Source organism: Empidonax traillii, unplaced genomic scaffold (genome assembly GCF_003031625.1).
Source record: "Empidonax traillii isolate 1590-97213 ecotype Southwest subspecies unplaced genomic scaffold, ASM303162v1 scaffold1097:size207311, whole genome shotgun sequence".
Classification (NCBI taxonomy): domain Eukaryota; kingdom Metazoa; phylum Chordata; class Aves; order Passeriformes; family Tyrannidae; genus Empidonax; species Empidonax traillii.
The window spans coordinates 19,444-43,000 of NW_020956290.1; the positions used below are offsets into that span (position 1 = coordinate 19,444).

The 23,557-nt window shown below is 48.2% G+C and overlaps 1 protein-coding gene across 1 annotated transcript in view; it reads left to right on the top strand.

The window, feature by feature from the left end:
• The window catches only part of MMP24 (matrix metallopeptidase 24), a 41,152-nt gene extending 18,805 nt beyond the window's left edge, over window positions 1-22,347 (top strand). The window contains exons 5-9 of the mRNA XM_027904833.1: window positions 6,113-6,274; window positions 16,784-16,998; window positions 18,586-18,724; window positions 19,658-19,924; window positions 21,184-22,347. Of these exons, the coding sequence (XP_027760634.1) occupies window positions 6,113-6,274; window positions 16,784-16,998; window positions 18,586-18,724; window positions 19,658-19,924; window positions 21,184-21,521 (1,121 nt within the window). The 3' untranslated portion in view covers window positions 21,522-22,347. The remainder of the gene's footprint in view (window positions 1-6,112; window positions 6,275-16,783; window positions 16,999-18,585; window positions 18,725-19,657; window positions 19,925-21,183) is intronic.
• Window positions 22,348-23,557: the final 1,210 nt, after the last annotated feature.

Genomic DNA, 23,557 nt, shown 5'->3' on the forward strand with positions numbered 1-23,557 from the left:
CAGCAGTGCCTTTAGTAAACTTGCTGCATTCCACTTGCTGAAGGGAGGAGTAAAATAACAGGACCTCAGGAGGAAAAGACAAAAGAAAAAGAGATGAATCATTGGAAAGAGTTTGCTGGGCGTTGCAGGCAGAGGTGGATCGTAACATCAGCAGGGAAGCCACACCCAGTACTCTGGATTTTTACACATCCAAGCAGCAAACTTGGGAGTTGTTTAAATTACCTTTTCTTTTCTCTCCTGTTTCTGAAGAAGAGCTCAGGATTTTCTCTGCCCACATCCACCCAGAATACCCCTTTGAGGGGGAGGTCTCCTACATCCCAGCGTTCTCATGTCTCAGTCCTACTCAGTCTTTGCAGCCCCATCAGGAGCCTTCCATGTCAGGGGAGGGCAAAGACAGAAAGCCTCCTGTCCTAGGTAGAGAGCACCCTCTTTGTGGCACAGAGCTGCTCTCACAGCTTCCAGAGCAGCACTTTCTCTGTTACCAGAACCAGGAGTTAAATATCATTTCAAACTGACTGGTAGGAAAGAATCCCAAGTAGCACAGACTGGTTTGTATCCACCCTGCCTGTGCCAGGACCTGAGGTTTTTTTAGTTACCTTCCAGCTGTTCCACAGCTGGGTTAAAACTGAATTCTGTCTTTAGACCCTGCTGTATCTAAATACTACTAAAACAGAAACAATAGCTTCTTTTCTAGACTGATGGAATGAAAGTCATATTTATGTTTTTCCAGGTTTTTATGAAGTTTTTTCTTTTCTTTGCTGCTTTACCAGCTGTTCTACCAAATTCTATACTAGCATAGGCAAATAGAAATTTTCATTCTGAGATTAGTAGTTCTTTGATATGGAATCACTTATGGAATTGCAGCCTACACTTGTTGCAAGATAAGGGTTGAATTTTTCAGCAGAACAGTCATGTTCCACTGAATGTCAGGCAGCTGAAGTGTCACGACTGCCCCTCTCCCTGACTGCCCACTCTGCCAGTTTTGGCCTCACCATTCCAGACAATTAGTTTGTATTTTTGCTCTGAATTTCTACAGGAGATTGTCCTCAGGGTGCCATTGGTGCACGTCAGAGAAAGCACAGCTTGCACCATCAGTAAGGTGTATAGCACACCTACCACCCTGCTTTCCACGTGGCCTTCTGAGGGCAATAAAGCAAATTATCTTTCGTGATGGTTGGTAACATAATGCAGTTCTTTGACCTTCTGCAGTCACTTGGTCTCGTGGAGACAGTTTAATGTGGCTGTGGTACAATTGCTGTTAAGAGTGCAGATTATCACTCCTTTTTCTCTCCAGTGAAACTGTTCAGTCACTCTTCAGAGTTCTCATTAATTCCTTAGCATGCATCATGTTCGTTGCCACACTTACAACAATAATTGCTTGTGAACAAAAGGACACCTGTGTTTCTTTCTAACATATATTTTCTTCCTTTCTAGGTTAAGAAGCTGTTTTCCACTGAACTCCAGAGTTCCACAGAGCAGTATCAGCCCTTCTTCAAGGTCTGCAGAGCATCGAAAAGCTTTCCTGGAGCAGAGCGTGCTGTGGAGGTGAATGGAGGAGCACACACAAACCACATGTTCTTCTGTTGGACAGGTCAGACCCACCAGGTCTGAAGATGCCAAAACCAAGGCATAGCTTAGAGTAGCCCTAAAGCTTCTTTAAGTTGTGCTTGGAAAGCAGTTGTCTCTACGTGGCTGTTGGAGTGGAAGGAGTCATTTTAGTGTATTTAAAGCATGTTTAGTTCACACCATCTTTCCTGTAATTACCAAGGCATGCTATTGTCACACACAACCATCTGACCTCTTCAGTATCATCATTCTTACTTCAATAAAATTTCAAAATATAACCTTTATATGTCTTCTTAATTATGTTTGAGTAAACTGCAATACGTAGCTGTGTTGGCACAGTGATACAGTTCATAAAGTGTAAAATTTACATGACAAGGAGCAGAGATTTCACAGGTGCTTTTCTCTTATTAATTGCATACTCAATATTATTTGTACTTCTTTTGTCTTAGAAGCTGTGTCCTGGATTCACACTCCCCTGTGCCAGGTGCAATCCCAGAGCCTACCCTCACTCCTTACAGCTCCACGTTCAGCTGTGGTGCTCAGGGATAAATGCTGATGGTCAGAAGTGATACCACAGCACTGCCATAATAACTGTGACCTGTTCCTGTGAACTGGCGGGCCTTTCTGTGAGTGGCTTAGCCAAATATATAAAACATTTTGATATGGATCTTCCTAATACAGTGACTGAAACTGTAAAAAAGGCTTCACAAAGAGTAACCTGTGTCAAAGTGTCTGTTACCCAACTGAACAGCCATTTTTTCTGAATGAAGATCCCGAGGGATGGAGTATGTGAGTAGAAGGAAGATCATACATCACTCAGTTTATCTGTGACTCCAGTGTTCTCTGTGTTGCTGCAGTAAAGCCGTGTGTTTCTTAACTCTGCAGGGAAAGGTAGAATATTACAAACAATTTGAGAGTCCTTTACCAGAGAGCTGGGTTTGATGTGGGAAGTGCTTGGGACTTCTGAGAGCAGAAGGGTGAGGGGATGAAACAGTGGTGAGAATGCTTTGGCCAGGGCAGGGAGCAGGAGCAGAAGGAGCAGGAGCTGTGTCTGCCACTGCCATTCTACTGCCTTTCAGCAAAGGCAGGTGAGAAGCAACCCCAGCACTGAGAACCAGGGCATTTGTGGAGAGCCAAGAGGAGTTTCTTGTCCTGCTTTTTGTGGAGGTCAGTTCATTTCCTAGAAGTTCTCTTGAGCTTGATCTGCTCCAGCCACTGCCCCCAGCACATCACTGCTCCAGTTTGGGTGGCCTCCTGGCCATGGAGAAGGATAGCTTTTCCACTCCAGTGCTGACCTGCCCTCTGGGGCTGGGCTGGAACTGGGAAGGTTCATTTCCTAGGAAGTTCTTACCTCTGGATGCAAGGAAGTTCCCCAGTCAACATCTTCCATGCTCTGTGTCATCTTCACACGCTACTGCCGGTCAAAATGGTGATTTAAAACTGGACAGAAGCAGCTGTTTTCCACATCTGTCTGTATTTCCAGGTACAGGTATTTCATAAGGATAGCTGGGAAAAGGGGTATTTCTATGGAAGAGCTGGTTGGAATGACCAGCATGGATGCTGAGGTAATCCCTCAGGAATGAGCCTTCATCTTTCTGGGCTTGCTGATCATGTCTGAACTCTTCCTGGTTGTCTCACTGATGATCAAGGAGCCAACAAAGACAGATGATGTGCTGGACCCGATGCTTGAAGGACTGATGGGTATTGTGAAGATGAGAAGCATCCTTGGCTGCAGTAACCGTTAGATGGAGGAGTTCAGGATGTGTGCCAGAGGGGTTGATACGAGGCCAGTACTGTTTAATATCTTCATGAAATGACGTCAGTGATGCGGCAGAGTGCACATTTAGCAGGTTTGAAGATGATGGGAAACGTGAAGGAGTGGTTGATGGACTGCCCAGCGATGCTGTCGTTCAGAGAGACCTCGGGAGGCTGGAGGAGCCCCCAGGCTGAAGGCAAGCAAATTAAAACGCACAGCCCTGCACCTGGGCTTTGTTGGTGGCCCACAGACTGGGAAGAGCTTTGCAGAGAAAGGCCTGGGGGGTCCTGGTTGACACCAAGGTGAACATAGTCAGCAATGTGTCCCTGCAGCACAAAAGGCCAACAGCACCCAGGGCTGCCTTGGGAAGAGCACTGACAGCACGTCAAGATGATCCTTCCGTTTTACTCAGCACATCTGGAGTGTGAGGCTTCCCAGTACAAGAAACTTGATATTTAAAACCTGACAGGACAACCTGCTTTACCTGACCCTGCTTGAGCTGGGGGGTTGGACTGGACAATCTCCAGAGGTGCCTTCCAGCCTCAACCATCCTGTGAGTCAGTGGGATTCATTTTCCAACTGTAAAGTGGACTGATGTTTGTTTTGGGCTGAAACAAGTGATTGAAAGCTGTTTAAAACTAATTTAACTTAAGGTAGTGTCTGATGTTATGCTCCTGATAAAGGTTTAGCACATAGAGGCGAGTGACTTACATGGATTTATATGTAGATTTACACAAAGATGAGTTCCAGACATGCTGTCAGTGCAAACACTGCAGACACTTCAGCAAGGAGGAAAATACCACCAAACTGGTGAGGGAAAATGTCCCTGGCACTGGCAGTGGCACAGGCACAGCCTGTGGGTAAACGATGAGAAGAGTGTCATGATAGTCAGCTCTGTACTGAGTGACCTTTACCATTACTGACTTCCACGTGTGAGTAGTTGTGGGAGCAGTGAAAATGATGCTTTCATGGGTATTGAAGTGATACAGGAGAGAAAGCTCATTCAATTTGTAACAGGACTTTGAGTCTCTGAATCCCATTTGGAAACTGGGTGTGTCTTCTAAGCTTGAGTGTTTTTGAAAACCCACGAAGAGTGGTCAGTCCTCTAAATTTTACCATGAAACCACTTAATGCATTTTATACTACACTGTTGGACATTTTATTGACTTCTTCTGCACACATCAGATTTTTCAGCAACAGATGAGAAAAATTACTAAGTCCCCATTTGGATTTCCTGAATACATAAGTTCTGGAATTTTACATCCATATATGGCTAAATTTTAGCCTGCCTATGGGTTTGGGTATTTTCACTTGAACAAATTTATTTGAAGTGCATTTGTATATTTTAACATGTCTTGCATGTTCAGAATCTTTCACCCTCCAAGTCCAGTGATTGGTGTGGTATGTGTGGCTGGGGGAGCACTGTGTGGTACTGCCTTCAGGCATCTTGAGATGCTGCCAAAGCTCCCTGCTGTGAAGACTCACAGACCCCTCAACCTCTGTTGTCACATTTTTATGGATAAAAGTGGAGCAATAACTATTTAAAAAGTGGAGATGGTTCTCCATGCAACTCCTGTCCCAGGGAGAGCTCAGCCCTGTGCACAGAACTGAGCTTTGGTACCTCTAGGACAGGTTCAGTTTGGAGATGTGGGGAATGGAGGAGTGTTTTTGGAGATTCTGCAGAGGAGCCACTGAGCTGCCCACTGACAGATGTCATCCCCTGTGTCCGATTGCGAGTGTTTTTGGTTTGTGCCTTGCCAAAAGAAACAAAACCAGAGGAGCCTGAATTCAGGCAGAATTGTGGGCTCAGGCTTTTCATTGGCATCAGGAGACTCTTATATCAGTCCTTACTGGCTGTGTCTTCATCCCTCACACGGCATTGCCTGTGTCACCTCCCATGTCAAGGTGCCCTCACGGAGTAGGACATCCAGGGACCACAGTAGATCAAGGAGATGGGGTGCCAGATCCATGGACTGAAGAGGAATGTGTGCCTGTAGAGCTGAAGGTACCCCTACTCCGCTGCACTCCTTCCAGCTTCTGCACCAGAGAGGGCTCCTCTTCCTGTCAGAACCGTGTCCCTTCTTTCCTCCTTCTGTCCCCTCCGCTGGGATCCAACCCAACCTTTCCCTGTGTGGCTCTGCCTCCTGCAGGATGGGGTTCCTGTGCTCAGCTCCTCCTGCAGCCCCGGCAGTGCCAGGGGTCCAGCAGAGTAAAAGCACTTTGAGGGGCCTGTGCTGGAGGAGATGGGGCTGCCCCAGGTCCCACTACAGGTGGGACAGTGGGTGTTTATCCTGATCTTCTGTGCCCTCCCTCTTGCCAGGTGCCTTACAGATCTCCCCTGGGATTTGTTGGTCCAGGTCAGATCAGAGCACAGCACCAGAGAACCCAGAAGGGGCACAAAGCACGTGTTGATTATCAACCCCTGTTGATTATTGGACTGGCTGTGCTCTCACCTCTCCTGGCAGCACCCAGATGAGGAGCCAGTGGTATCAGTGATGATTTTGTTGGCCATTTTCTGTAAACTCTATACCAAAGAGTCTACAGTCTGTATCTTCACTCCAGGCCTGCCTGTTTTACCCGGTCATGGGTGCTCAAGGGCCCGTTCCGTGACAGTGACTGATCAGTGCAGACTTTTGGGACTGAAACCATCTCCAGGAGCTGACCCTGGCACTGTGACCTGCTTGTGCAGTCGGAGGGCAAAGCATTTGCTTCTTGCTTTATGGGTGAGAGGGTGCTGGGCTTGGCTCAGGCTGTGGCAGTGCTCTGACCTGGCTGTCCTTCCCTCCACAGGCAACGATCTCTTCCTGGTGGCGGTGCACGAGCTGGGGCACGCGCTGGGGCTGGAGCACTCCAACGATCCCAGCGCTATCATGGCTCCTTTCTACCAGTACATGGAGACACACAACTTCAAACTGCCCCAGGACGACCTCCAAGGAATTCAGAAAATCTATGGTGAGCAACCCTATCCACTCCTCTCTTTACACCAACCTCGAGTCTAGGGAGCGTTTTACAATTAGTCCCCAAAATTTCTGCAGCTGGATGGGCTGGATTTCCTGCCTCAGCTGAGGGGGGAACTGTTTAAAGCTCTCGATCCAGGACTAAATACCAGATGACTGTCCCAGTGGTGGTGGTGGTATCCTTGCACAAGTCAGGATAACCAAATCTGTGATCCCACTGCTGCTCCATCCCTCCCGGTGTCCCCACATCGAGGAGCACCAGAAAGGGAAAAACAGGCTATTACTGAACCCAAGGACTGTCCATTGGGAACAACCAGTGCAAAAAAAGGAAGGAATGCAGAGAGCGTGGAACATCAAGGAAAGGTAAAAAGTATTTATGCACTCATTTTTTTTTTCCCATTATATAGAAAGTAGGGATAAAAAGTTTGGACCTGCTTAGGGATCACTTTGCTTCTTTTAATCTCCAGCTGAACACGTACAGCACATGCCACAAAGATCAAGGAAAAGAGAGCAGAGGAAACAAAGAGATTCTGGAAGACAACCAAGGGGCTGGAGATGATGTAGTGCCATGTGGTGGGATCGTGGATACGTGAGGACAGGGACTTGCAGAGAATTACTGGTGGAGGGAGACTCTGGGAGCAGAGGGAAATCCAGCTTTTAGGAGCCACAGTCAAGGGCAGACTGAGATTAATGGCTACAATCTGTAACAGCCCATGAAAGACAGATTTTGTCAAACATTCTTTGGGGAAGTACCACTTTGACAGAGAGGTTGCTTAATAAATGTAGGATGCAGCAGCTGTGCAACATTTGCAGTTGCTGGACAGCTGGAGTCAAACAGTAGCTCCCAGAAGCAGTGGAGCAGATATTATATGAATTAGACATGAAAAAAATACTTCTAAGGTGGTTGTCAGTGGGAAGGCTGGTGTTTTTAAGGGGTTGATGTTGGGTCAGTGGCAGGCCTGACACAAGTCTACATTTGTATCAGTGATCTGCGAGTGAATTTGAGATTACTTCCAATAGAATCTGTGCCAAGACTTGTAAGACTTTGGAGGTCTAAACTGTATCTGAGTTGTCTGAGTCGGATTTGGTGTTTATTTTATGTGACTGGATTGAGATTCATTTGTTCAAGTGTAGATGTCTAGAGAAGGGAAGTCTCTTTCTGGGCTGGTTTCTCTGGCTCTTGGCTGGGCAGTGGGGAAACCCAGGCATTTGTTGAGTGCAGTGGAACCTCAGTGTGAGGCAGATACCAAGGTCCAACATGTAAAATAACGTGGTTTGAAAGACACCCAGGGGAAATAGCTCTTCCCATGGGTGCAGCTGAAGATTTCTCCTCATTGCTCATTACCAGGATGGAGTTGCTTGGCAGTTGTCCTATGGTGTCATTTAATTATGAGTACTCTAACATGGTATATATTCAGATACTCAGGATAACAGAGAGTCTGGAGGGTTATGAAATAAAATGCTGAGGCAAATGTTAAACTTTCAGTAAATAATATACACAAGTGTTAATTTTTGAAAGCTGCTAAAATGTCATTGTGCTGTTTCTATTTTGAAATGTTCATTTAGTTCCTGTGAACTTTGACTAATCAGAAAGAAAACCCCATATTTTTTCGCTGACAGTGAAAGTGCAATCAAGAAAAAATTACTGATTTCTCTGGTTTCAGATACATTTTTGGAAAGGGAGCAGATAAAGAACTGACAGCCAGGCTGCTTCACTTTTGGTGTTCAAACCAAGATCAGCTAAGCTGGGACCAGCACTCCCCGAAATGGGGCTGCTGGGACCAGGGGTGGGGGTGGAGGTGCCAGATAAGGCTGGTCAGGGCCATTAAAATGTATATTGGTAGTGGCACCACCACGACACTTCCTCTTGCTTGTCACCATGTAGTGACATCCAGCTTTAGCCACAGACTGTGTTAGGATTCTCTGTGTGCAATATAATGTGCTTAAAAATTTAACTCAGCTTGAAAAGAAGCTGATAGTGATTAAGAATTTGTTTGTTGGCCGCTGTGGAATCACACCAGGCTCTTCCCTGAGGCCTTGGAGCTGGAGTGGGCTGGGGATGGCGTTGGGGGTTGTAGGGATAACTTGTCCTGTGGGCAGAAGGAGCAGCTTCTGCAGCCTGAGCTTTCCTTCCCCTGGTAGAGATTTCGACCCTCAGTACAGAGTTACAGTCCAAAAAATAAAACTGAGTTTAAAATTAGGTTTTACTCTTATGGATCACAAAGAAATTGTGCGAAATGCAGGGGATGTTTCACCCTGGAACTGGAGATGGGAGAGCATAACCCTTCATCTGATCTTCCTACAGCTGAGAAGGGTGTGCTGGAATATCCTTCTTGTAGCTTTAGCAGGAGCATTCAGCTAATATATTTTATTTCCACAGTGCCACTCTGCTTTGTTGCGCCTTGGGAATGCCAAAAGCCCATCTGCCAGAGCACCTCTCCAAAAATCCTTACCTTGCTGCTTTGACATTTTGTCTCCTTCTTTTCACAATGGCGCATTTCAGATGTACTTTATGTTGTATCTGTAATTATCCATTAGAAAAGAAATATGTCTGGATCGGTCTTGTAAAGATTTGTTGGATTTTTAAGTTATTTTCTGCTGAATTTATTTAAATAATCACCTAAAGAGACAGTAGGGGATGTGAACTCTTGTTTGTGCTTTAAGCTGATTAGTATAAGGTCAGTATTTAAAATGTTATTTCCACTTTTGAGCTCCTGAGGGCAAGGCCAGAAGCTCCTTGTGTGTGTCAGAACAGGTTGTAAGACAAGTCAGCAACATTCCCATCCCCTGCTAGGTGCTTCCTGTGGCATGTTCCTTGACAAAATAAGGACATATCAGGACTGTTCTCCTGTCCTGACAGGAGGGTGCAGCCAGGTGGGGGTCAGTCTCTTCTCCCAGGTAACAAGTGACAGGATGAGAGGACACAGCCTCACCTTGTGCCAGAGGAGGTTTAGATTGGATACTGGGGGAAATTTCTACACAAAAAGGGTGGTGAGCCACTGGAACTGGTGGAGTCACCATCCCTGGAAATGTTCAAAAATCATGTGAATGTGGCACTTGAGGACACAGTTTAGTGGTGAACACAGTGCTGGGATAATGGTTGGACTCCATGGTCTCAAAGGTCTTTTCCAACAATAATGATTCTGTGATTCCATGATCCTTCACGTCCTGCTCGAAGTGCTGGTTTGCAGTGGGTGGTGAACAGCCTCTCATCTGGGAGTGACTCCCCTGACACTGTTCCTGAGGAAACTCATGTCCACGTGTCTGGTTAACTGGGCCATCACCTTCAAGGCCCTTTCAAAGCCTGAGGGAAGGTCTCCTGATCACTCAAAGACAGGCCAGATGATTTAGCCTGGAGACAGCCTCAAGGATCTGGGTCATCCCAGATCTCACTGAGGATGTGTCAGCCTCACACATCTTTTGTGCAGCTCAACAGGAGAGCTCCCAGTCAGTGTGCACGGTGCATCCCACGTGGGCTGAGGTGCAAGGCAGTCGTGAAACCACACCAGCCCCTGGCTGAGGAACTGGACAACACCAGCTCTGACAGCCTGCGACTAGCAGGACACAGTGTCTGTGAGCAAACAGAACCTTCATAACCTCCCTCCCTTTTCCCAGTGGCAGCCCAGAGGGATCCCTGTAACCTCCCTGTGTGTGTGGGATGGCTTGTGAGGGAACGGCAGAGAGACCGGTGGGGAATCTCTGTGTGGTGACGCTGCATTGAGTGGGACCACCAGAGCAAGCTTTGCTGTGGTGCAGGACCTGGAAACATGAAGTGTAGGAGTGATCTCTGACAGTGTCCTCTTGGACATGGAGAGGGAATAGAGTAACATCCAAGACCTCATCTACAGAAGTTGCAAGATCTGGGACTTCTGGATCTGTGCCCCGTGTTGCTGTGCTCCAGGAGGAGAAGGGGAGGAAAATGCTTGGTATTGGAGCTGGAGAGATGTGCCCTGGTGCCACATCTCTGGCACGTTGCAGAGATACAAGGCCCCCTCTCTGTATTGCATCACTCCATTTGCACCTTTCCTGCTGTCTGGAGGCTCTGTTGGACCCAGCAAGAAACACCAGACTCCACCTCTGGGGCATCCACAGAGCCTCACCTGCCCTGTGCCAGGTCTTCATTCCTATTCCTCTGAAAAGCAGGGAGGCAGTAACTGCCTGTGCTGCTCTTGGGCTCTGGAGGACTCTGCCAGAGGAGAGGCTGAGAGGGGACCCATCTCTCTTGGCAGGTTTCTCAGCTGGTGGAGAAGACTGCTGTGTGTCATGGCTGAGCAGGAAGCATTTGTCCCATCCTACAGATCTTTCTGAGCACAGGAAAATGCTCTGGTTTGCAGTGGAGCAGATGTCAGGCTTCTGAAAGTTTTTCAAGAGGGGAACTGGGCAAAGTGCTGATGAGTTTGTCAAGTGAGCGAGGGAAATGAGTCCTTCCTGGGCTTGGAGTATTGTGGACAGTCTCTCGTCCCTGAGGTAGCTTGTTGGCAGCTCTCTCATGTAATATGAACAGGGATCTCTCTGCACTGCCCTGGTGTCTGTAGAGCAGCTAGGTGGGTTTCTCTCACTCTCCTTGGCTCATTTGGATCATCTGTCATGATTTGAGACTGAAGAGCTTTGCCTGTGTGCCTGGAGCGGTTCAGCCCCTCAGAAACACTCAGGCAGCTCAGCTTTTTACTGCCAGAAACCTCCTGTGTGTTACTCAAAGCATGACTGTAGCCTGGACGATAGTTTTGTTCTTGGAGCGAATACTAAGAAGACAAATGTGTGTGCTGGTGGATGGGTCTCTCCCTCGAGCTGGCCCCAAGGCTCCTGTGGCTGGCAGGCTCGGGGAGCCGCTGGCTGTGACACACCGAGCCTCACGAGGTGCTGAACCTCCGGGCAGGTGCTGTGCAGTTGAGGGAACACTCTGTCAATAGCCAGGAGGACAGTACAATTATGTTTCGTCCTCAACTATCGACACAGTGGCTCCTAAATGCCTCCTCTCTCTGTGTTATCTTCACAGGTCACCTTGGTATTCAGATGGTCTGCGACAGAGGAAGCATGAAGGGAGGAGGCAAAGTGCCAGTGGCGGGAGTCACACTCTGAAGGTGATCTGCTGTGACCCAAAAGCTTTCTGACATTCTTTGCCTTAGCTCTGATAGAGAGGAAGAAAGTCTTCTTCTCCACGCAGTGTCTGTAGTCCCAGAAAGTTGCTTCCCTCTGGAATGTAGAGTTTCCAGCTCCAGGAGGTTTCTCACCTGCTTCCCGTGTGGAAGTGGCTGCAGGTCCAGTCCCAGGGGTGGGTTTGTCTCTAGTGCTGGGGTCACTCGTGGTAATGAGGTGACTGACTGGGTTCAGGCCGCATCGCAGACCTGTGCAATAACCTCTCTCACTTAGTTTTTTTCTCAATGAGATTTTTTTTTTCCTGTGACTGTTTCTCTGGAGTTGCTTGGAAGTGTAGTGGCAGAGGCTGTGATTCGTGTGCTGCTGGTCAGTTATGTCAGAGGGGGGTGTGACCAGGCCCTGTAGTAATCACCACAATGCCAGCATCTCTGAAGTGACTCTTTGGTCGCATGTTCATCTCTGCTGTTAATAATAAACCTGTGACATCCTGCCTTGAGCTGCTTTGGAGGCAGGTTGCTGGGATGAGATTCTGGAGATGGGAATGACTGGTGAACTAATGGACCCTAATGGATAGGGTCTGTTCCTTCTGCTTTCATGCCAGGTTGTGCTCTGCACTGCCTTTGGTCTTAGGAGGGAGCATCTTTCTCCACCATGGGACAAGCTCTGCTTCTGCTTTCCCCCCCCTCAACTGTACACCAAATTCTGCCTGCACAGGGCTTGGCCCTGAGGATTCCCATGTTGCCTGTGTGCTCCTCTGCTCTTTGCATGTGCACAGCTGTAGGGTCATCTCCTGCCTTTAGCCACACTCAGTGACAAAGTGAAGGGAGCAACTAAAAATGTATAAGCATTTAATCCTCTCATGTGTAAGCACGAGAGGAGACAAGCCTTTAATCAGAGTAAATTAGGGGCCCAGAACACATAAAAACAAGAAAAGAAGCAAAGTATAGCCAGGAAACATCCATGGCTGGCAGGGACATATAGTAAGAGGAATATTTTACAGAATCACAAAATATGCTGAGTTGGAAGGGACCCACAAGGACCATCCAGTCCAACCCCTGGCCCTGCACAGGACCATCCCCAAGGGTCACCCCCTGTGCCCCAGAGGATCATCCAAACCCTCCTGCAGCTCTGGCAGCCTTGGGGCCGGGCCCACTGCCCTGGGGAGCCTGTTCAGTGCCAACCACCCTCTGGGGGAAGAACCTTTCCCTGAGATCCACCCTGAGCCTGCCCTGACACAGCTCCAGCCATTCCCTGGGGGCTGTCCCTCAGTCTCCTCTTCTCCAGCTGAACACACCAAGTGCCCTCAGTGTCCTCTCACGGCTTCAAATCCAGGCCCTTCCCCATCTCCGTTGCCTCCTTTGGACACTCCCTGATGGCTGAACATCTTCCTTATCCTGTGTCCCCCCAAACTGCCCCAGGATTCAAGGTGAGGCCGCCCCAGTGCAGAGCAGGAAATTAAATACTTGGAGTGAAATGACAAAGTCTGCATCCAGGCACGTGGCAGAGCACCTGCAGTGTGTGTGGGAAGCTGTGCCAGGGCCAGGCCCCTCCTTCAGAGCAGGTTTGCCAGGGCTGGTCCGGGCATGGCCAGCAGTGAGTACGTACAGTGTGTCCCTTGCTGGGCCTGACGTGGGATCTCCCCACTGCTCTGTCAAATGTTTCCATCAATGCACAGCCCTGGTTCCTGGGAATCCCTGCTGCTGGGCACCATCCTGACCACTGCTGCTGCTTGGCAGCTCTCTGTGTGCTGTGTCAGTGGCGTCTTGGAGCTAATTAAAACCTTTACACTGGTCCCCTGGATGGCAGGTGATCTTTGAACCTTCCCCTTTTCTACAGGAGGCTCTGATGGGCTTTGGGCACTGAAGATGAATGTGAGAGCTGTGCAGCACTGCTGTCCTGCAGCAGGGCAGGGCAGGCTGTGACTGGGAACACGAGTGGGCCTCACTTCATCAATTTTCTTTAGCTGCCACTCCTGTCTCAACCCTTTTTCTTTACAATAGAGGGAGAAAGGATTAATGCCATGTCTCCATCTTACTGCTCATGGTCATCTCTGTAAAACTCTATTCTTGCTCTCTTCTCCTCTCAAATTGGGGAGTTTTTTGGCTTGTTATTTTTGGAAGTCCAGAACTGCCACTGATTCGAGCATCTCCATCTGTTTGCTGTGCCTGAGAAGCAGAACCACCCCAGCTTCCCTCCCTTTGGAACTCTGTGCCTCTCCAGCGAGCAGTTTGAGTACAGTGACTTCTTGGATCCCTCCCAGACAGTTCCTTGGACAGAGAGGTGCCTCTCAGCGCTGCAGAGTGCACAGCTTTCCCTGCTCTAGGGCAGCAGGGCCCTTGGAGTCCTCCTTACAAACCCTGCTGTGAACCTGCTGCCTCCCACCACACAGGGATCAGTGCTGGAGCTGGTGGCAGTGTTCTGCAAGCTAACAAATAGCTGCCTGATGAAATTGTTCCTCTGTATCAGTTAAACTGACCACCACACAGGCTTTTCTCAGCCACCTGTGGCAACAGAAATGCATCTCAGGTTTGGTCAGTGCACAGCAGCGTTGGTCTTTTGCAAAGGGGAGGGAACAAAATGCAAGAGTTTCCTGTCTTCACCAAGCCTGTAAATTGTTGGCTTTCAGACTTCATTTACTCAGTTACTGTCACTGGCACCAATATTTGGCAGCCAGAACAGGTTGCTGACTTCCTGCTCCTTTGGTGCCCCAAAGCAGGAGCTGAATGCTGGTCCCTCCTCCCATCTGAACAACCCAGAACCCTGGCTGGCTTTGTGCAAGGTCTGTCTGGGACCTCCTTCCCCATTCCCAGCCTTTCCTCTGCAGCTTGGCCCACTGTACCAGCTCAGTCCTGCATCCAGGAGCTTTGCAGATGCACCAGGCATCCAGCTGTGGGAGCAAACAAGAATAGTATGAGCACATCTAGAGATAAATGTATACAAATGTCTCTGGAGAGACATTCTGAGGTAAAAATGAGTCAAACATCAGTGGACATGGTGGGAAAACATTGGAGCTAAAATCTGAGATGACCTCTAGGGGAGAGAATGAATATTTTAAGGTAAACAGAGGCAACCTGTAGTGGACAGGTAGGGAAAATTTTGGAGTTAAATCTGTAGCAGAGAGAATGAAAATATTGAGGTGAACTTAGGTAATCAGTAATGGAGACAGTTTGGGAAAATACTGGAGATAAATTCTGAGATAATGTGTAGAGGAGAGAAAGAATGTAAGGACAGGGCATTTCTCCAAAAGCACCTCCTCTGGTGCACCCCCACTTGGGGAAAATGCCCGGATCATTAGCAGTAGCAATATCAGAGTTTGGGAATTTTATGGTCTTCCAAGTTACGGAATGGGCACTGGTCAGCTAAGAATGGAAAGGATGAACAATACACAGTATAACATTTTTATTCATTTCATGTAGACATCTTCCCAAGGGTAATTATTAACTGAGAATCCTCATCTAAAGCAATATTTGATGTCTTTTATTAAAGCTCTGGAATAAAGTAAATGAAAACAGTTGCTAATCAAAATTGCACATGGCACAAAATACCACACTATGAGGACAAGTTACCTTGAAGAAATCTAAAGGTCCATTAGAAAAGCTTTAGAAAAGAGGTCTGTCTCAAGATCTTAGAACCAAAAGCCATTGCAGCAACAGACCAAAGGAACTGCTCTATAAATAGCAATTCTCATTAAGGAGAATGTTAAAAGCATCCCCATGAAGGTCTATAAATGATTAAATGTTGAGCCACTAGAGATAAGAAAGAAAACACTGAAGCTAAAGCTGCACAAACTGAGGCAAAGGGTAAGGCACAGACTTTAGCAATGACAGGGGTTAATCATTAGCACAGTTTGCTGTGCATTATAAAGGATTTTCTGCACTTGAAATTTGGAAAATGTGCTGTATCTGTGCTCAGAAACAAGATGCAGGAATGGAGATGCACGAATGCAGATGGGCTCGTTGCAGGAATCACAGGTGAAGGTTCCTGGCCTGGCACTGCAGAAAGTGGGACTGTATCATCCAAGGGGTACTCTCTGAACATTAAATCCGTGAAACCCACACACAAGATTCTTACTGTTACATCCTTATTAGCAATTTATAGAATGGCTTTCTCTGATGAGTTCTTTGTCACTGGCTGTGAGGATTTTCACTAACCCAGTCACCTTCCAGGACGTGTTAAGCAACTCATTCGTTCCAGGAACCCTTTGAGAATGGGATGTTTAAGAACTAAGTTACCATGAGGACTTGGGCACCTGACCATCCTTTGGGGCTGCACAGTTAAAAATGTTCATGTACAGAAGTCCTCCTCTAACCCCACGGGTGTGTGGCCTCCATGGGTATCTCAGTCCTTCCTCATAAATCCCTTCCCTGGCTATGAGCAATCACCTGCCTTGGGGTAAGCCTTGCTGTGGGGATGAGCTTTGTCCAGGGCAGGTGTGCAGTGATCCCAGCTGGGCTGTGCTGAACCCCCAGACTGGCTCTGAAACAGCAGCTGTGCCAGCCAGCCCCAGTTCCACCCGCAGCTGGGGGTTTGTCCTGCAGGGTCGGAATGAGGTTGAAACCACAATCCCTGCAAATAAACAATCCTCAGATATAAAACTCACCAAAACTCACCCTGGCTTCTGTTTACTGCCATATTAACTTGTGGCCTTCTCTGAGAAGCAGCAAGAAATCGGTGACTCTCTGAATGAGATTTGGCCCTGACTTTACCACTGTTAATGAAATTGTCCTCTGGCAGAGGCAGTTTAAGAGCAGAGCTCTGCTCCAGTCTAACCCACTTGTATTTTTATAGCTCTGTCCATTCCTGCAGCCTTTAAAATCCAGAGCTCAGCTGGGGAAGGATTGAAAGGGAGATCTGTGCTGGGAGGGCATCACTTCAGTGAGAGCAAGGTCCTTGTCACAGCTGTGTGTCAGGGAGCTCTGAAAGCACCGATTGGTGACTGAACTGTGATAAAGTAATTGCTCTCTAATTTCTGAACTCCCTGTGGTTCCCCTTCAGTGTAGCATTGGTTTTCTGGTTTTGCATTGGGTTTGGGGGGGGGGTTCTTGGTACCTTTTTTATGGTTTACTAAACATTTCCTTTCAAGGCTTATCACCTTTTATTTCAGCTGGGAACATGACTTGGTGTGGCTCCTCCTTCCTTTTAGCTCCAGCCTCCTTGGGAAGACCTACAAAATCATTCTGTCTCTTCTTCAGTTCTTGTCCTGTTTTGTCATCTGTTTTGGGACATCTTTCCCGTGTGGATGCATCTCGTTCTGCTCCCCATTTCTAGGGAACGAGCTCTGCATCAGGAGTGTGCAAATCCCTGGCAGTGCTATCCAGCCACCCTGGTGCCTTTTTAAAGCTTACAAGGGAAGCACAGAAAAGCCCAGCTGGTCCACTTGGCTGAATATTTTCCTTTTCACTTCTAGGTCCTCCCATTGAGCCCCTGGAGCCAACCAGGCCTTTACCAACTCTTCCTGTTCGCAGAATTCACTCGACTTCGGAAAGGAAACACGAGAGACAGCCACGACCCCCCAGCCCTCCTCTGGGTGACAGGCCAGCTCTCCCTGGCTCCAAACCGAACATCTGCGATGGCAACTTCAACACTGTGGCTCTCTTTAGAGGAGAAATGTTTGTTTTCAAGGTAACTGTAAACTTACCCGTGAGTCATCCTTTAATTTTATCGCTGGAAAAGGTTAATAGGAGTGTTTGGTAGGGAGATTTGAAATGTCTGTGAAAATGGCTCTGTTCCTCTGAGGCTGATGAATGAGCAATATTAGAAGCAAATGTAGGCAGTTTGGCTCTGTAATATTGGGAATCTGTGCCTGATGGGATTCACAAAATGCCTGGGCAGCCTCGCTCAAGTGACGCTGTGGAATTGTGGAAATTGCCCAGGGAAAGCCGCCAGCACCTCCTGTGCCCACCCTCAATCCACCTGCAGACCACCTCCAAACCAGCTCAATCCATCCACAGACCACCTCAAAAATCCACCTCAAACCAGCTCAATCCATCTGAAAAACCAGCTCGATCCACCTCAGACCCATCTCAGTGCACTCACAGACCACTTTAAAAATCCACCTCAAGACCAGCTCAATCCACCCTTAAACCACCAGCTGTTCAAAATGTGAACTGGGTGCATTGGTAGAGAATTCAGGCACCATCCAGCCTGAGAGGAGCCACCTGTAAAGCCATAAAGCAACACCAGTACCTACCCACAGTTAATCACAGAACCTTGGAGCGGTTTGGGCTGGGAGGGGCCTTACAGACCATCTCATTCCACCTTCTGCTACGGGCAGGGACACCTTCAAACGGATCAGGTTGCTCCAAGCCCCATCCCAGCTGTCCTGGAACACTTCCAGGGGTGGGACAGCCACAGCTTCTCTGGGCAGCAAGCCTCGTTGTCTTGAAGGTGCCCTGCATGGATCCAGGTGCCCTGCATGGATCCAGGCCTTGCTGTGGGGATGAGCTTTGTCCAGGGAGTGCTCAGCCTGCCTCAAGCTCCTGGGCAGTTTGGGTCAGCTTTACTTGTAAACTACAGCTGGGGAGGAAGGAGAGGCTTTGCTCATGAACCTGTTAGAGTGCCCTGAATGTGGACATCCATGGTCCCATTCCCAAAATACCAGTAGCTTTCACTGTGTCCAGTGGGTATGAATGTGGAGAGGGATATATTGAAGGTCATTAAATGGACAAACCGCATCAGTTGCAGAAAATTCCTGAACTGAAATTAGCTGAAGGCTGGGATAGTACCTGGGAGAAGTCTCACAGGTTCTGTCCTGCTTGTTAAAGCATCCACTGCAGCTTTAAGTAATGATCTCATATCTGAAGGGATATTTAGTAACTGCTTTGTGCCTTTAGACCTTCTGTGTTTCACACACTCACCAGGTACTGTTCAGGCTGCCCTGGGCTCAGAGAGCTGAGCACCACCTGCACCAGGACAAGTGTGACACCTCGGTGACAGGACATGCAAGGGTCACAATGCTTATAACTTTGGAGTCACTTCCCCCTGCTCCTTTTCCCTCTTTTTTCCACCCTCTTCTCACAGCACCAGCAACCAACTCCTGGCTTTTTGGGCTGCCATCCCCCCCACGGGGCACTTCGCTCTCTGGAGACAGGGCTGGGTTGGAGCTGCCGCAGGAAGTCTGTCTGTAATGGGGCCTGGGCAGGGATTAGGGGTGCTGGATGCCCAGCAAGATGAAAATGCTCCTTCTGAAGAGGCTTCTGGTTTCCCCAGGATCGCTGGTTCTGGCGGCTGCGCAACAACCGCGTGCAGGAGGGGTACCCCATGCAGATCGAGCAGTTCTGGAAGGGCCTCCCCGCCAAGATCGACGCGGCCTACGAGCGCTCTGATGGCAAATTTGTTTTCTTCAAAGGTACAGTAGAGCTCAGGACCAGCCAACCCCTCCTGCCTCGCCCCACACGCTGCTTCGGTGGCTTGAAGATGGTGAAAACAGGGACACCGCACCCTTGGCCTTTTCCAAGGGGGCACTTCAAGCAGCCACTAATCCTTAAAATATAGTTTAGTGTGGGCTGGCCGTGCCAGGACAATCTCTGTGTAGAGCTAATATCAATTAAGGGAAGTTGGCTTTCATGTGATGGCAAGAAACAGATCCTGTTTCCCAGGGAGTGTCAGTCTCCTGCCTGTCTCCTTGAACACATTTCAGCAGAGCACTGGGGCCTCTCCAGGTACAGGGTGCTCCCAAATCACATTTCTGGACAGTTGTCTCCTAAACAGACAAAATGACCACCTTGTGCTGGGGCCCTTCTTTAGCCCCAGCACTGTGACAGGGTCTGAACAGGATCCTGTAACTCGAGAGCAAGTTGTGAGCAAGGAACAGTGGCTGGAAAACATCAGCACTGCTGGTAGGAAACCACAGTACCTGGGCTTCTCAGTTCGTGTCTGCAGTTTCGGCACCTCAGCTCACTAAACTGTATTAAAACTTGAGAAGGCTCAGGGAAAGGCAACAGAAATGATTGAAAAGTTTGGGCTGACCTGGAAGGAACACCTCAGCCTGAGTGAGGGGATGGCAGACAGGGGATGAGAGCAGTCTTTGAAATCATGACTGGCATGAGAAGGTAAATGGAAAAGGGTTGTTCAGCATTTCTTCTGAAACAAGAGTTGAGGAGCAGCGAATGAAATCAGGTTTCAGGTTCAAAAGGAAGTGGAGGAGCAGCTTTTTCACAGATTACAGTTCAGCCTGGAAGCCCTCAGCATGCTGTGGTTCTGTGGCTGTTTAATGTTTGTATCGATTCAACTCCTAACCGGGCAAATCTGTCTGTTGCTTGTGTCCCCCCCTGATCTCTAGGAGATAAGTACTGGGTTTTTAAGGAAGTGACAGCAGAGCCAGGCTACCCCCACAGCCTGGTGGAGCTGGGGAACTGCCTGCCCCGGGAGGGCATCGACACGGCCCTGCGCTGGGAGCCCGTGGGCAAAACCTACTTCTTCAAAGGAGACAGGTACTGGAGGTACAACGAGGACAAGAGAGCCACGGACCCAGGATACCCAAAGCCCATCACCGTGTGGAGAGGAATCCCTCAGGCTCCTCAGGGAGCTTTCATCAGCAAGGAAGGCTGTATGTATCTGCATCATTACCTGTTAGATCAGTAGCAGCTTGTGCTGGCAGCTGGGGTGTTGAGTGTGGGCTGTTTCAAGTATTTCCTGATACAGCACACGAGTCTCAGAAGCCCTGGGGTCCCCTGGGCCCTGTGAGCAGCAGCACTCCGAGGTGTTTCCTGACCCTCATCCCAACCCGTGCACATCCTTGGCTGTTAAACCACATTATCACATTGCCATGGAGGAATGGGACTTTTTCTGCCACAACAGCCCCTACCCAGGTTTTCCTGGGCCCTGGTTGTGAGGGTGGTGTAACCTGCATTCCCTCCTGATTTCTCACCTGCACCTGGCTCGTGCTCTCTGTGACAGGCTCCAGCCTGCCTGATGTTGGCAGTGAGCATCAAAGTTATGCTCCCAGTAGGGGCTTGGACCTCCAGAGGCTCCTTCCAACACATTTCTTTCTCTAATTTGAAGATTTCTTCCTCTTCTTCCAGTTAGGGGAAGAGCTAACAGAGGGGGCTTGTGCCATTGAGGCTGTTTAAATTTGGGGCTGTGGTGTGAGAGCAGGGCTGTAAGGCTGGGCCAGGCTGGAGGATGGCAGTGAGAGCCAGCCGAGCTGGGGGACAGTGCAGGAGCCCCAACACTTTCGCCACAGCTCCCTTCTCCTGTTTTCTTTATTTTTTTTCTAATCATTTGAGAGTCACTAGAAAAGGAGTCTGGGGAGAGGGGGCAATTCAGACAACACATAGCATAAAGCATCACCCTTTTATTAGCAGCAGGACAGGACTGGTCCTCAACACTGGCCAAATATTCTGGATTTTGTGGCCAGAAGGAGTCGTCTTACTCAGCATCTGCTCCCTGAGGCTGGGGGAATAGAAACCTGAAATGTTCTTCCAAACACACCCAGGCACACACTGGCACTCTGAGATGTTGTTATTTACTTGGTAATGACAAGCACACATTTACAGATGCTTTAGTAAAAAGTAACTCACTGCAGCACACTTCTTTAAAGTTAGTAGGGTTTGTTTTTTTTTAATTCCCTGGTTGTCTTGGTCAGGGGAATGGTGTTCCATGGGAAATGTTGAACACACAAGCCATGGTTACGGCTTCTCCTTTAAATCTCAGCTCCAAACCCCCCTTCACTTTCCAATGGTTTGGGAATGCCCTGGATAAATGTATTTTATTGACCCAGGCAGTGCCCACCTCCCGCTGTTCATCCTCACACAAGCACAACCCAACCTGGAAACGATGGAAAATACTCTCTGTTTTGTCTCCTAGTTTACACCTACTTTTACAAAGGGAAGGAGTACTGGAAGTTCGATAACCAGAGGCTGAGCGTGGAGCCAGGCTACCCCAGGTCCATCCTGAAGGACTGGATGGGCTGCAACCAGAAGGATGTTGAACGGAGCAAAGACCGGCGGCTCCCGCACGACGACGTGGACATCATGGTGACCATCAACGACGTGCCCAGCACCGTCAACGCCATCGCTGTGGTGATCCCCTGCATCCTGTCCCTCTGCATCCTCGTCCTGGTCTACACAATCTTCCAGTTCAAAAACAAAGAGGTGCAGCAAAACGTTGTGTACTACAAAAGACCTGTGCAGGAGTGGGTATGACACAGCCCGCTGCACACTGCGCCTCGTGGAGCTGATGGGGACTGTGGACACGCAAAAAAAAAAGGGAAAAAAATGCATTGAAAAGCCTACCAAACAAAACTACTTCAGTGACCTACAAGTTTTGGACAGCCTGGGACCGAAATAAGCAGGAAAACTGGAAAACGATACGGGCAGGCAGCCTCGCAGCGTGGAGCCTCTTTCCTTCGTGCTGCCTCGGTCGCCTGGCGGTCGCGGTGCATCCACAGGCTCGCTCTGCCAGCACCAGAGTCTTCGAGACAGGTTTCAACTGATCTGGGAAACTTCATTCAGTTCCCTGCACCAGTGCCCCCTGTTAAACCCAGCATTCTCCAGTGTAGCTAAACCACCTCTGAACAGAACCATTTTTTTAATAGCTGTCTCATAAATGAATTAAGATCATGAAATCTATGAACGGGAACAATTCAGTGTCATAAGCGGAAGACATTCTGATGCTGAACCATTCTAAAAGATCTTCTTAGTTTATTACAAAATCCAGGGATCTACCTGGATAACGATTTTCCAATACCTGCTGGTCAGATGTTTTGTACATTCATAACTAATCAACGCTGCCACTCAGCACAGTGCACAAGGAACCACCGAGCACTCAAAGAGGTACCGGAGTGCGGAGCAGAAGCTCAAGAAGCACCAAACCAGACACTTGGCAACATCAAACCCTAGACTGGGACAATCTGAAGACAAAAGTAATTGGGTTAAAAAAAAAAAACAAAACAAAAAAACAAACCACAAACCAATCATAGGAATACATGTTTTTGTTTTGGGAGCCACTCATGAAAGAAATATTTAAATGTCATATAAGTTGGTTTAAGCTCCCGGCAGCAAGAACCAATGAACCAACGGGTACTGAAATACCAGGAATATGTGTAGACTTAGACTGCACTCTGCCCCTGTTAAGACACCGGGAAAAGATGAGTTGTTGTTCTGTGGCATGTGTAACTAGATTGTGGAATTTGTACGTTGGGTTTCAGGAGAATGGAAATGTTTGTTTGGAGTGAGGTTGTCATTATATTTTGCTGAAATAGTCAAGGTACAGTAAGAATTAGGCCTGTTTATAAAACTAAATCCAAGCCCTGTAGCTGTTACAAACATTGTATGCCTTCGAAATTTGGGGTTTTTTTTTGTTTTGCTCACTTCTTCACAGGCAAATATTTGGCAAGGACCAAAGGGAGCATGCCACACAGTAGAATGAGTTCATCACTAGCCACGTTTGACAGAGCCATAAAAATCAGGTAAAGGCTAGAAAAATACCTTAACTTCCAGCTAGTGAGTTTCCACGAGTCTCTTCCTACAACAGTCGCTTCTGCTTGTCCCTCTTAAAGTCATGAGCGGTTCAGGATGTTCTGTCCTAACCACAAACTTTTGATTTTCCTGTCAATGCTGATGTTTCTACCATGTTGAGTAAGAGTGGAAGAGCCTCTTGCTGTGCAGTGTCGTGGCAAAGGCCAGCCCTGCACAGAAGTGCCATCCGTGTCAGCACAGGAACTGCTTTGCACGCTCACCGTGATTCCATGATTCCATGACAATCACGGGGTTAGCCTAAGCCCTCTGCCTATAACTGAATTTTATTCAGTGCAAATGAAGTGCAATGCACAGAATGTCCAGTTAGTATAGAATAAGTACAGCTTTATAATGTCAGCTCTGAAACAAACCCCACGGGACGGCAAACATGCTAAAACTATTCCTAACTACAGTGAGGAATGAAGCAGCAGAGAGATTGTTAGCGTTCTGGATTGCTAATTAGTGCTCGAATATTGCTCTGGTGAAGCAGGATAGACACGTAGATACGTCTGGTGAAGCCCACTAGGACTGCATAACGCGTGGTCTCAAACTGTATTTTGTCCTCCATAACTGATTTCCATAGCCAAGCTGTTTATTGTGTTTAAACATAAAATATTACCAACATATTACAAAATAAGTGAGAAGCAAGTAGATGAGAAACTTCGAGTTGTAGTGAAACCTGTGCTAACGTCTCATGATGGGTGAAGGAGTGCAAAGGACCA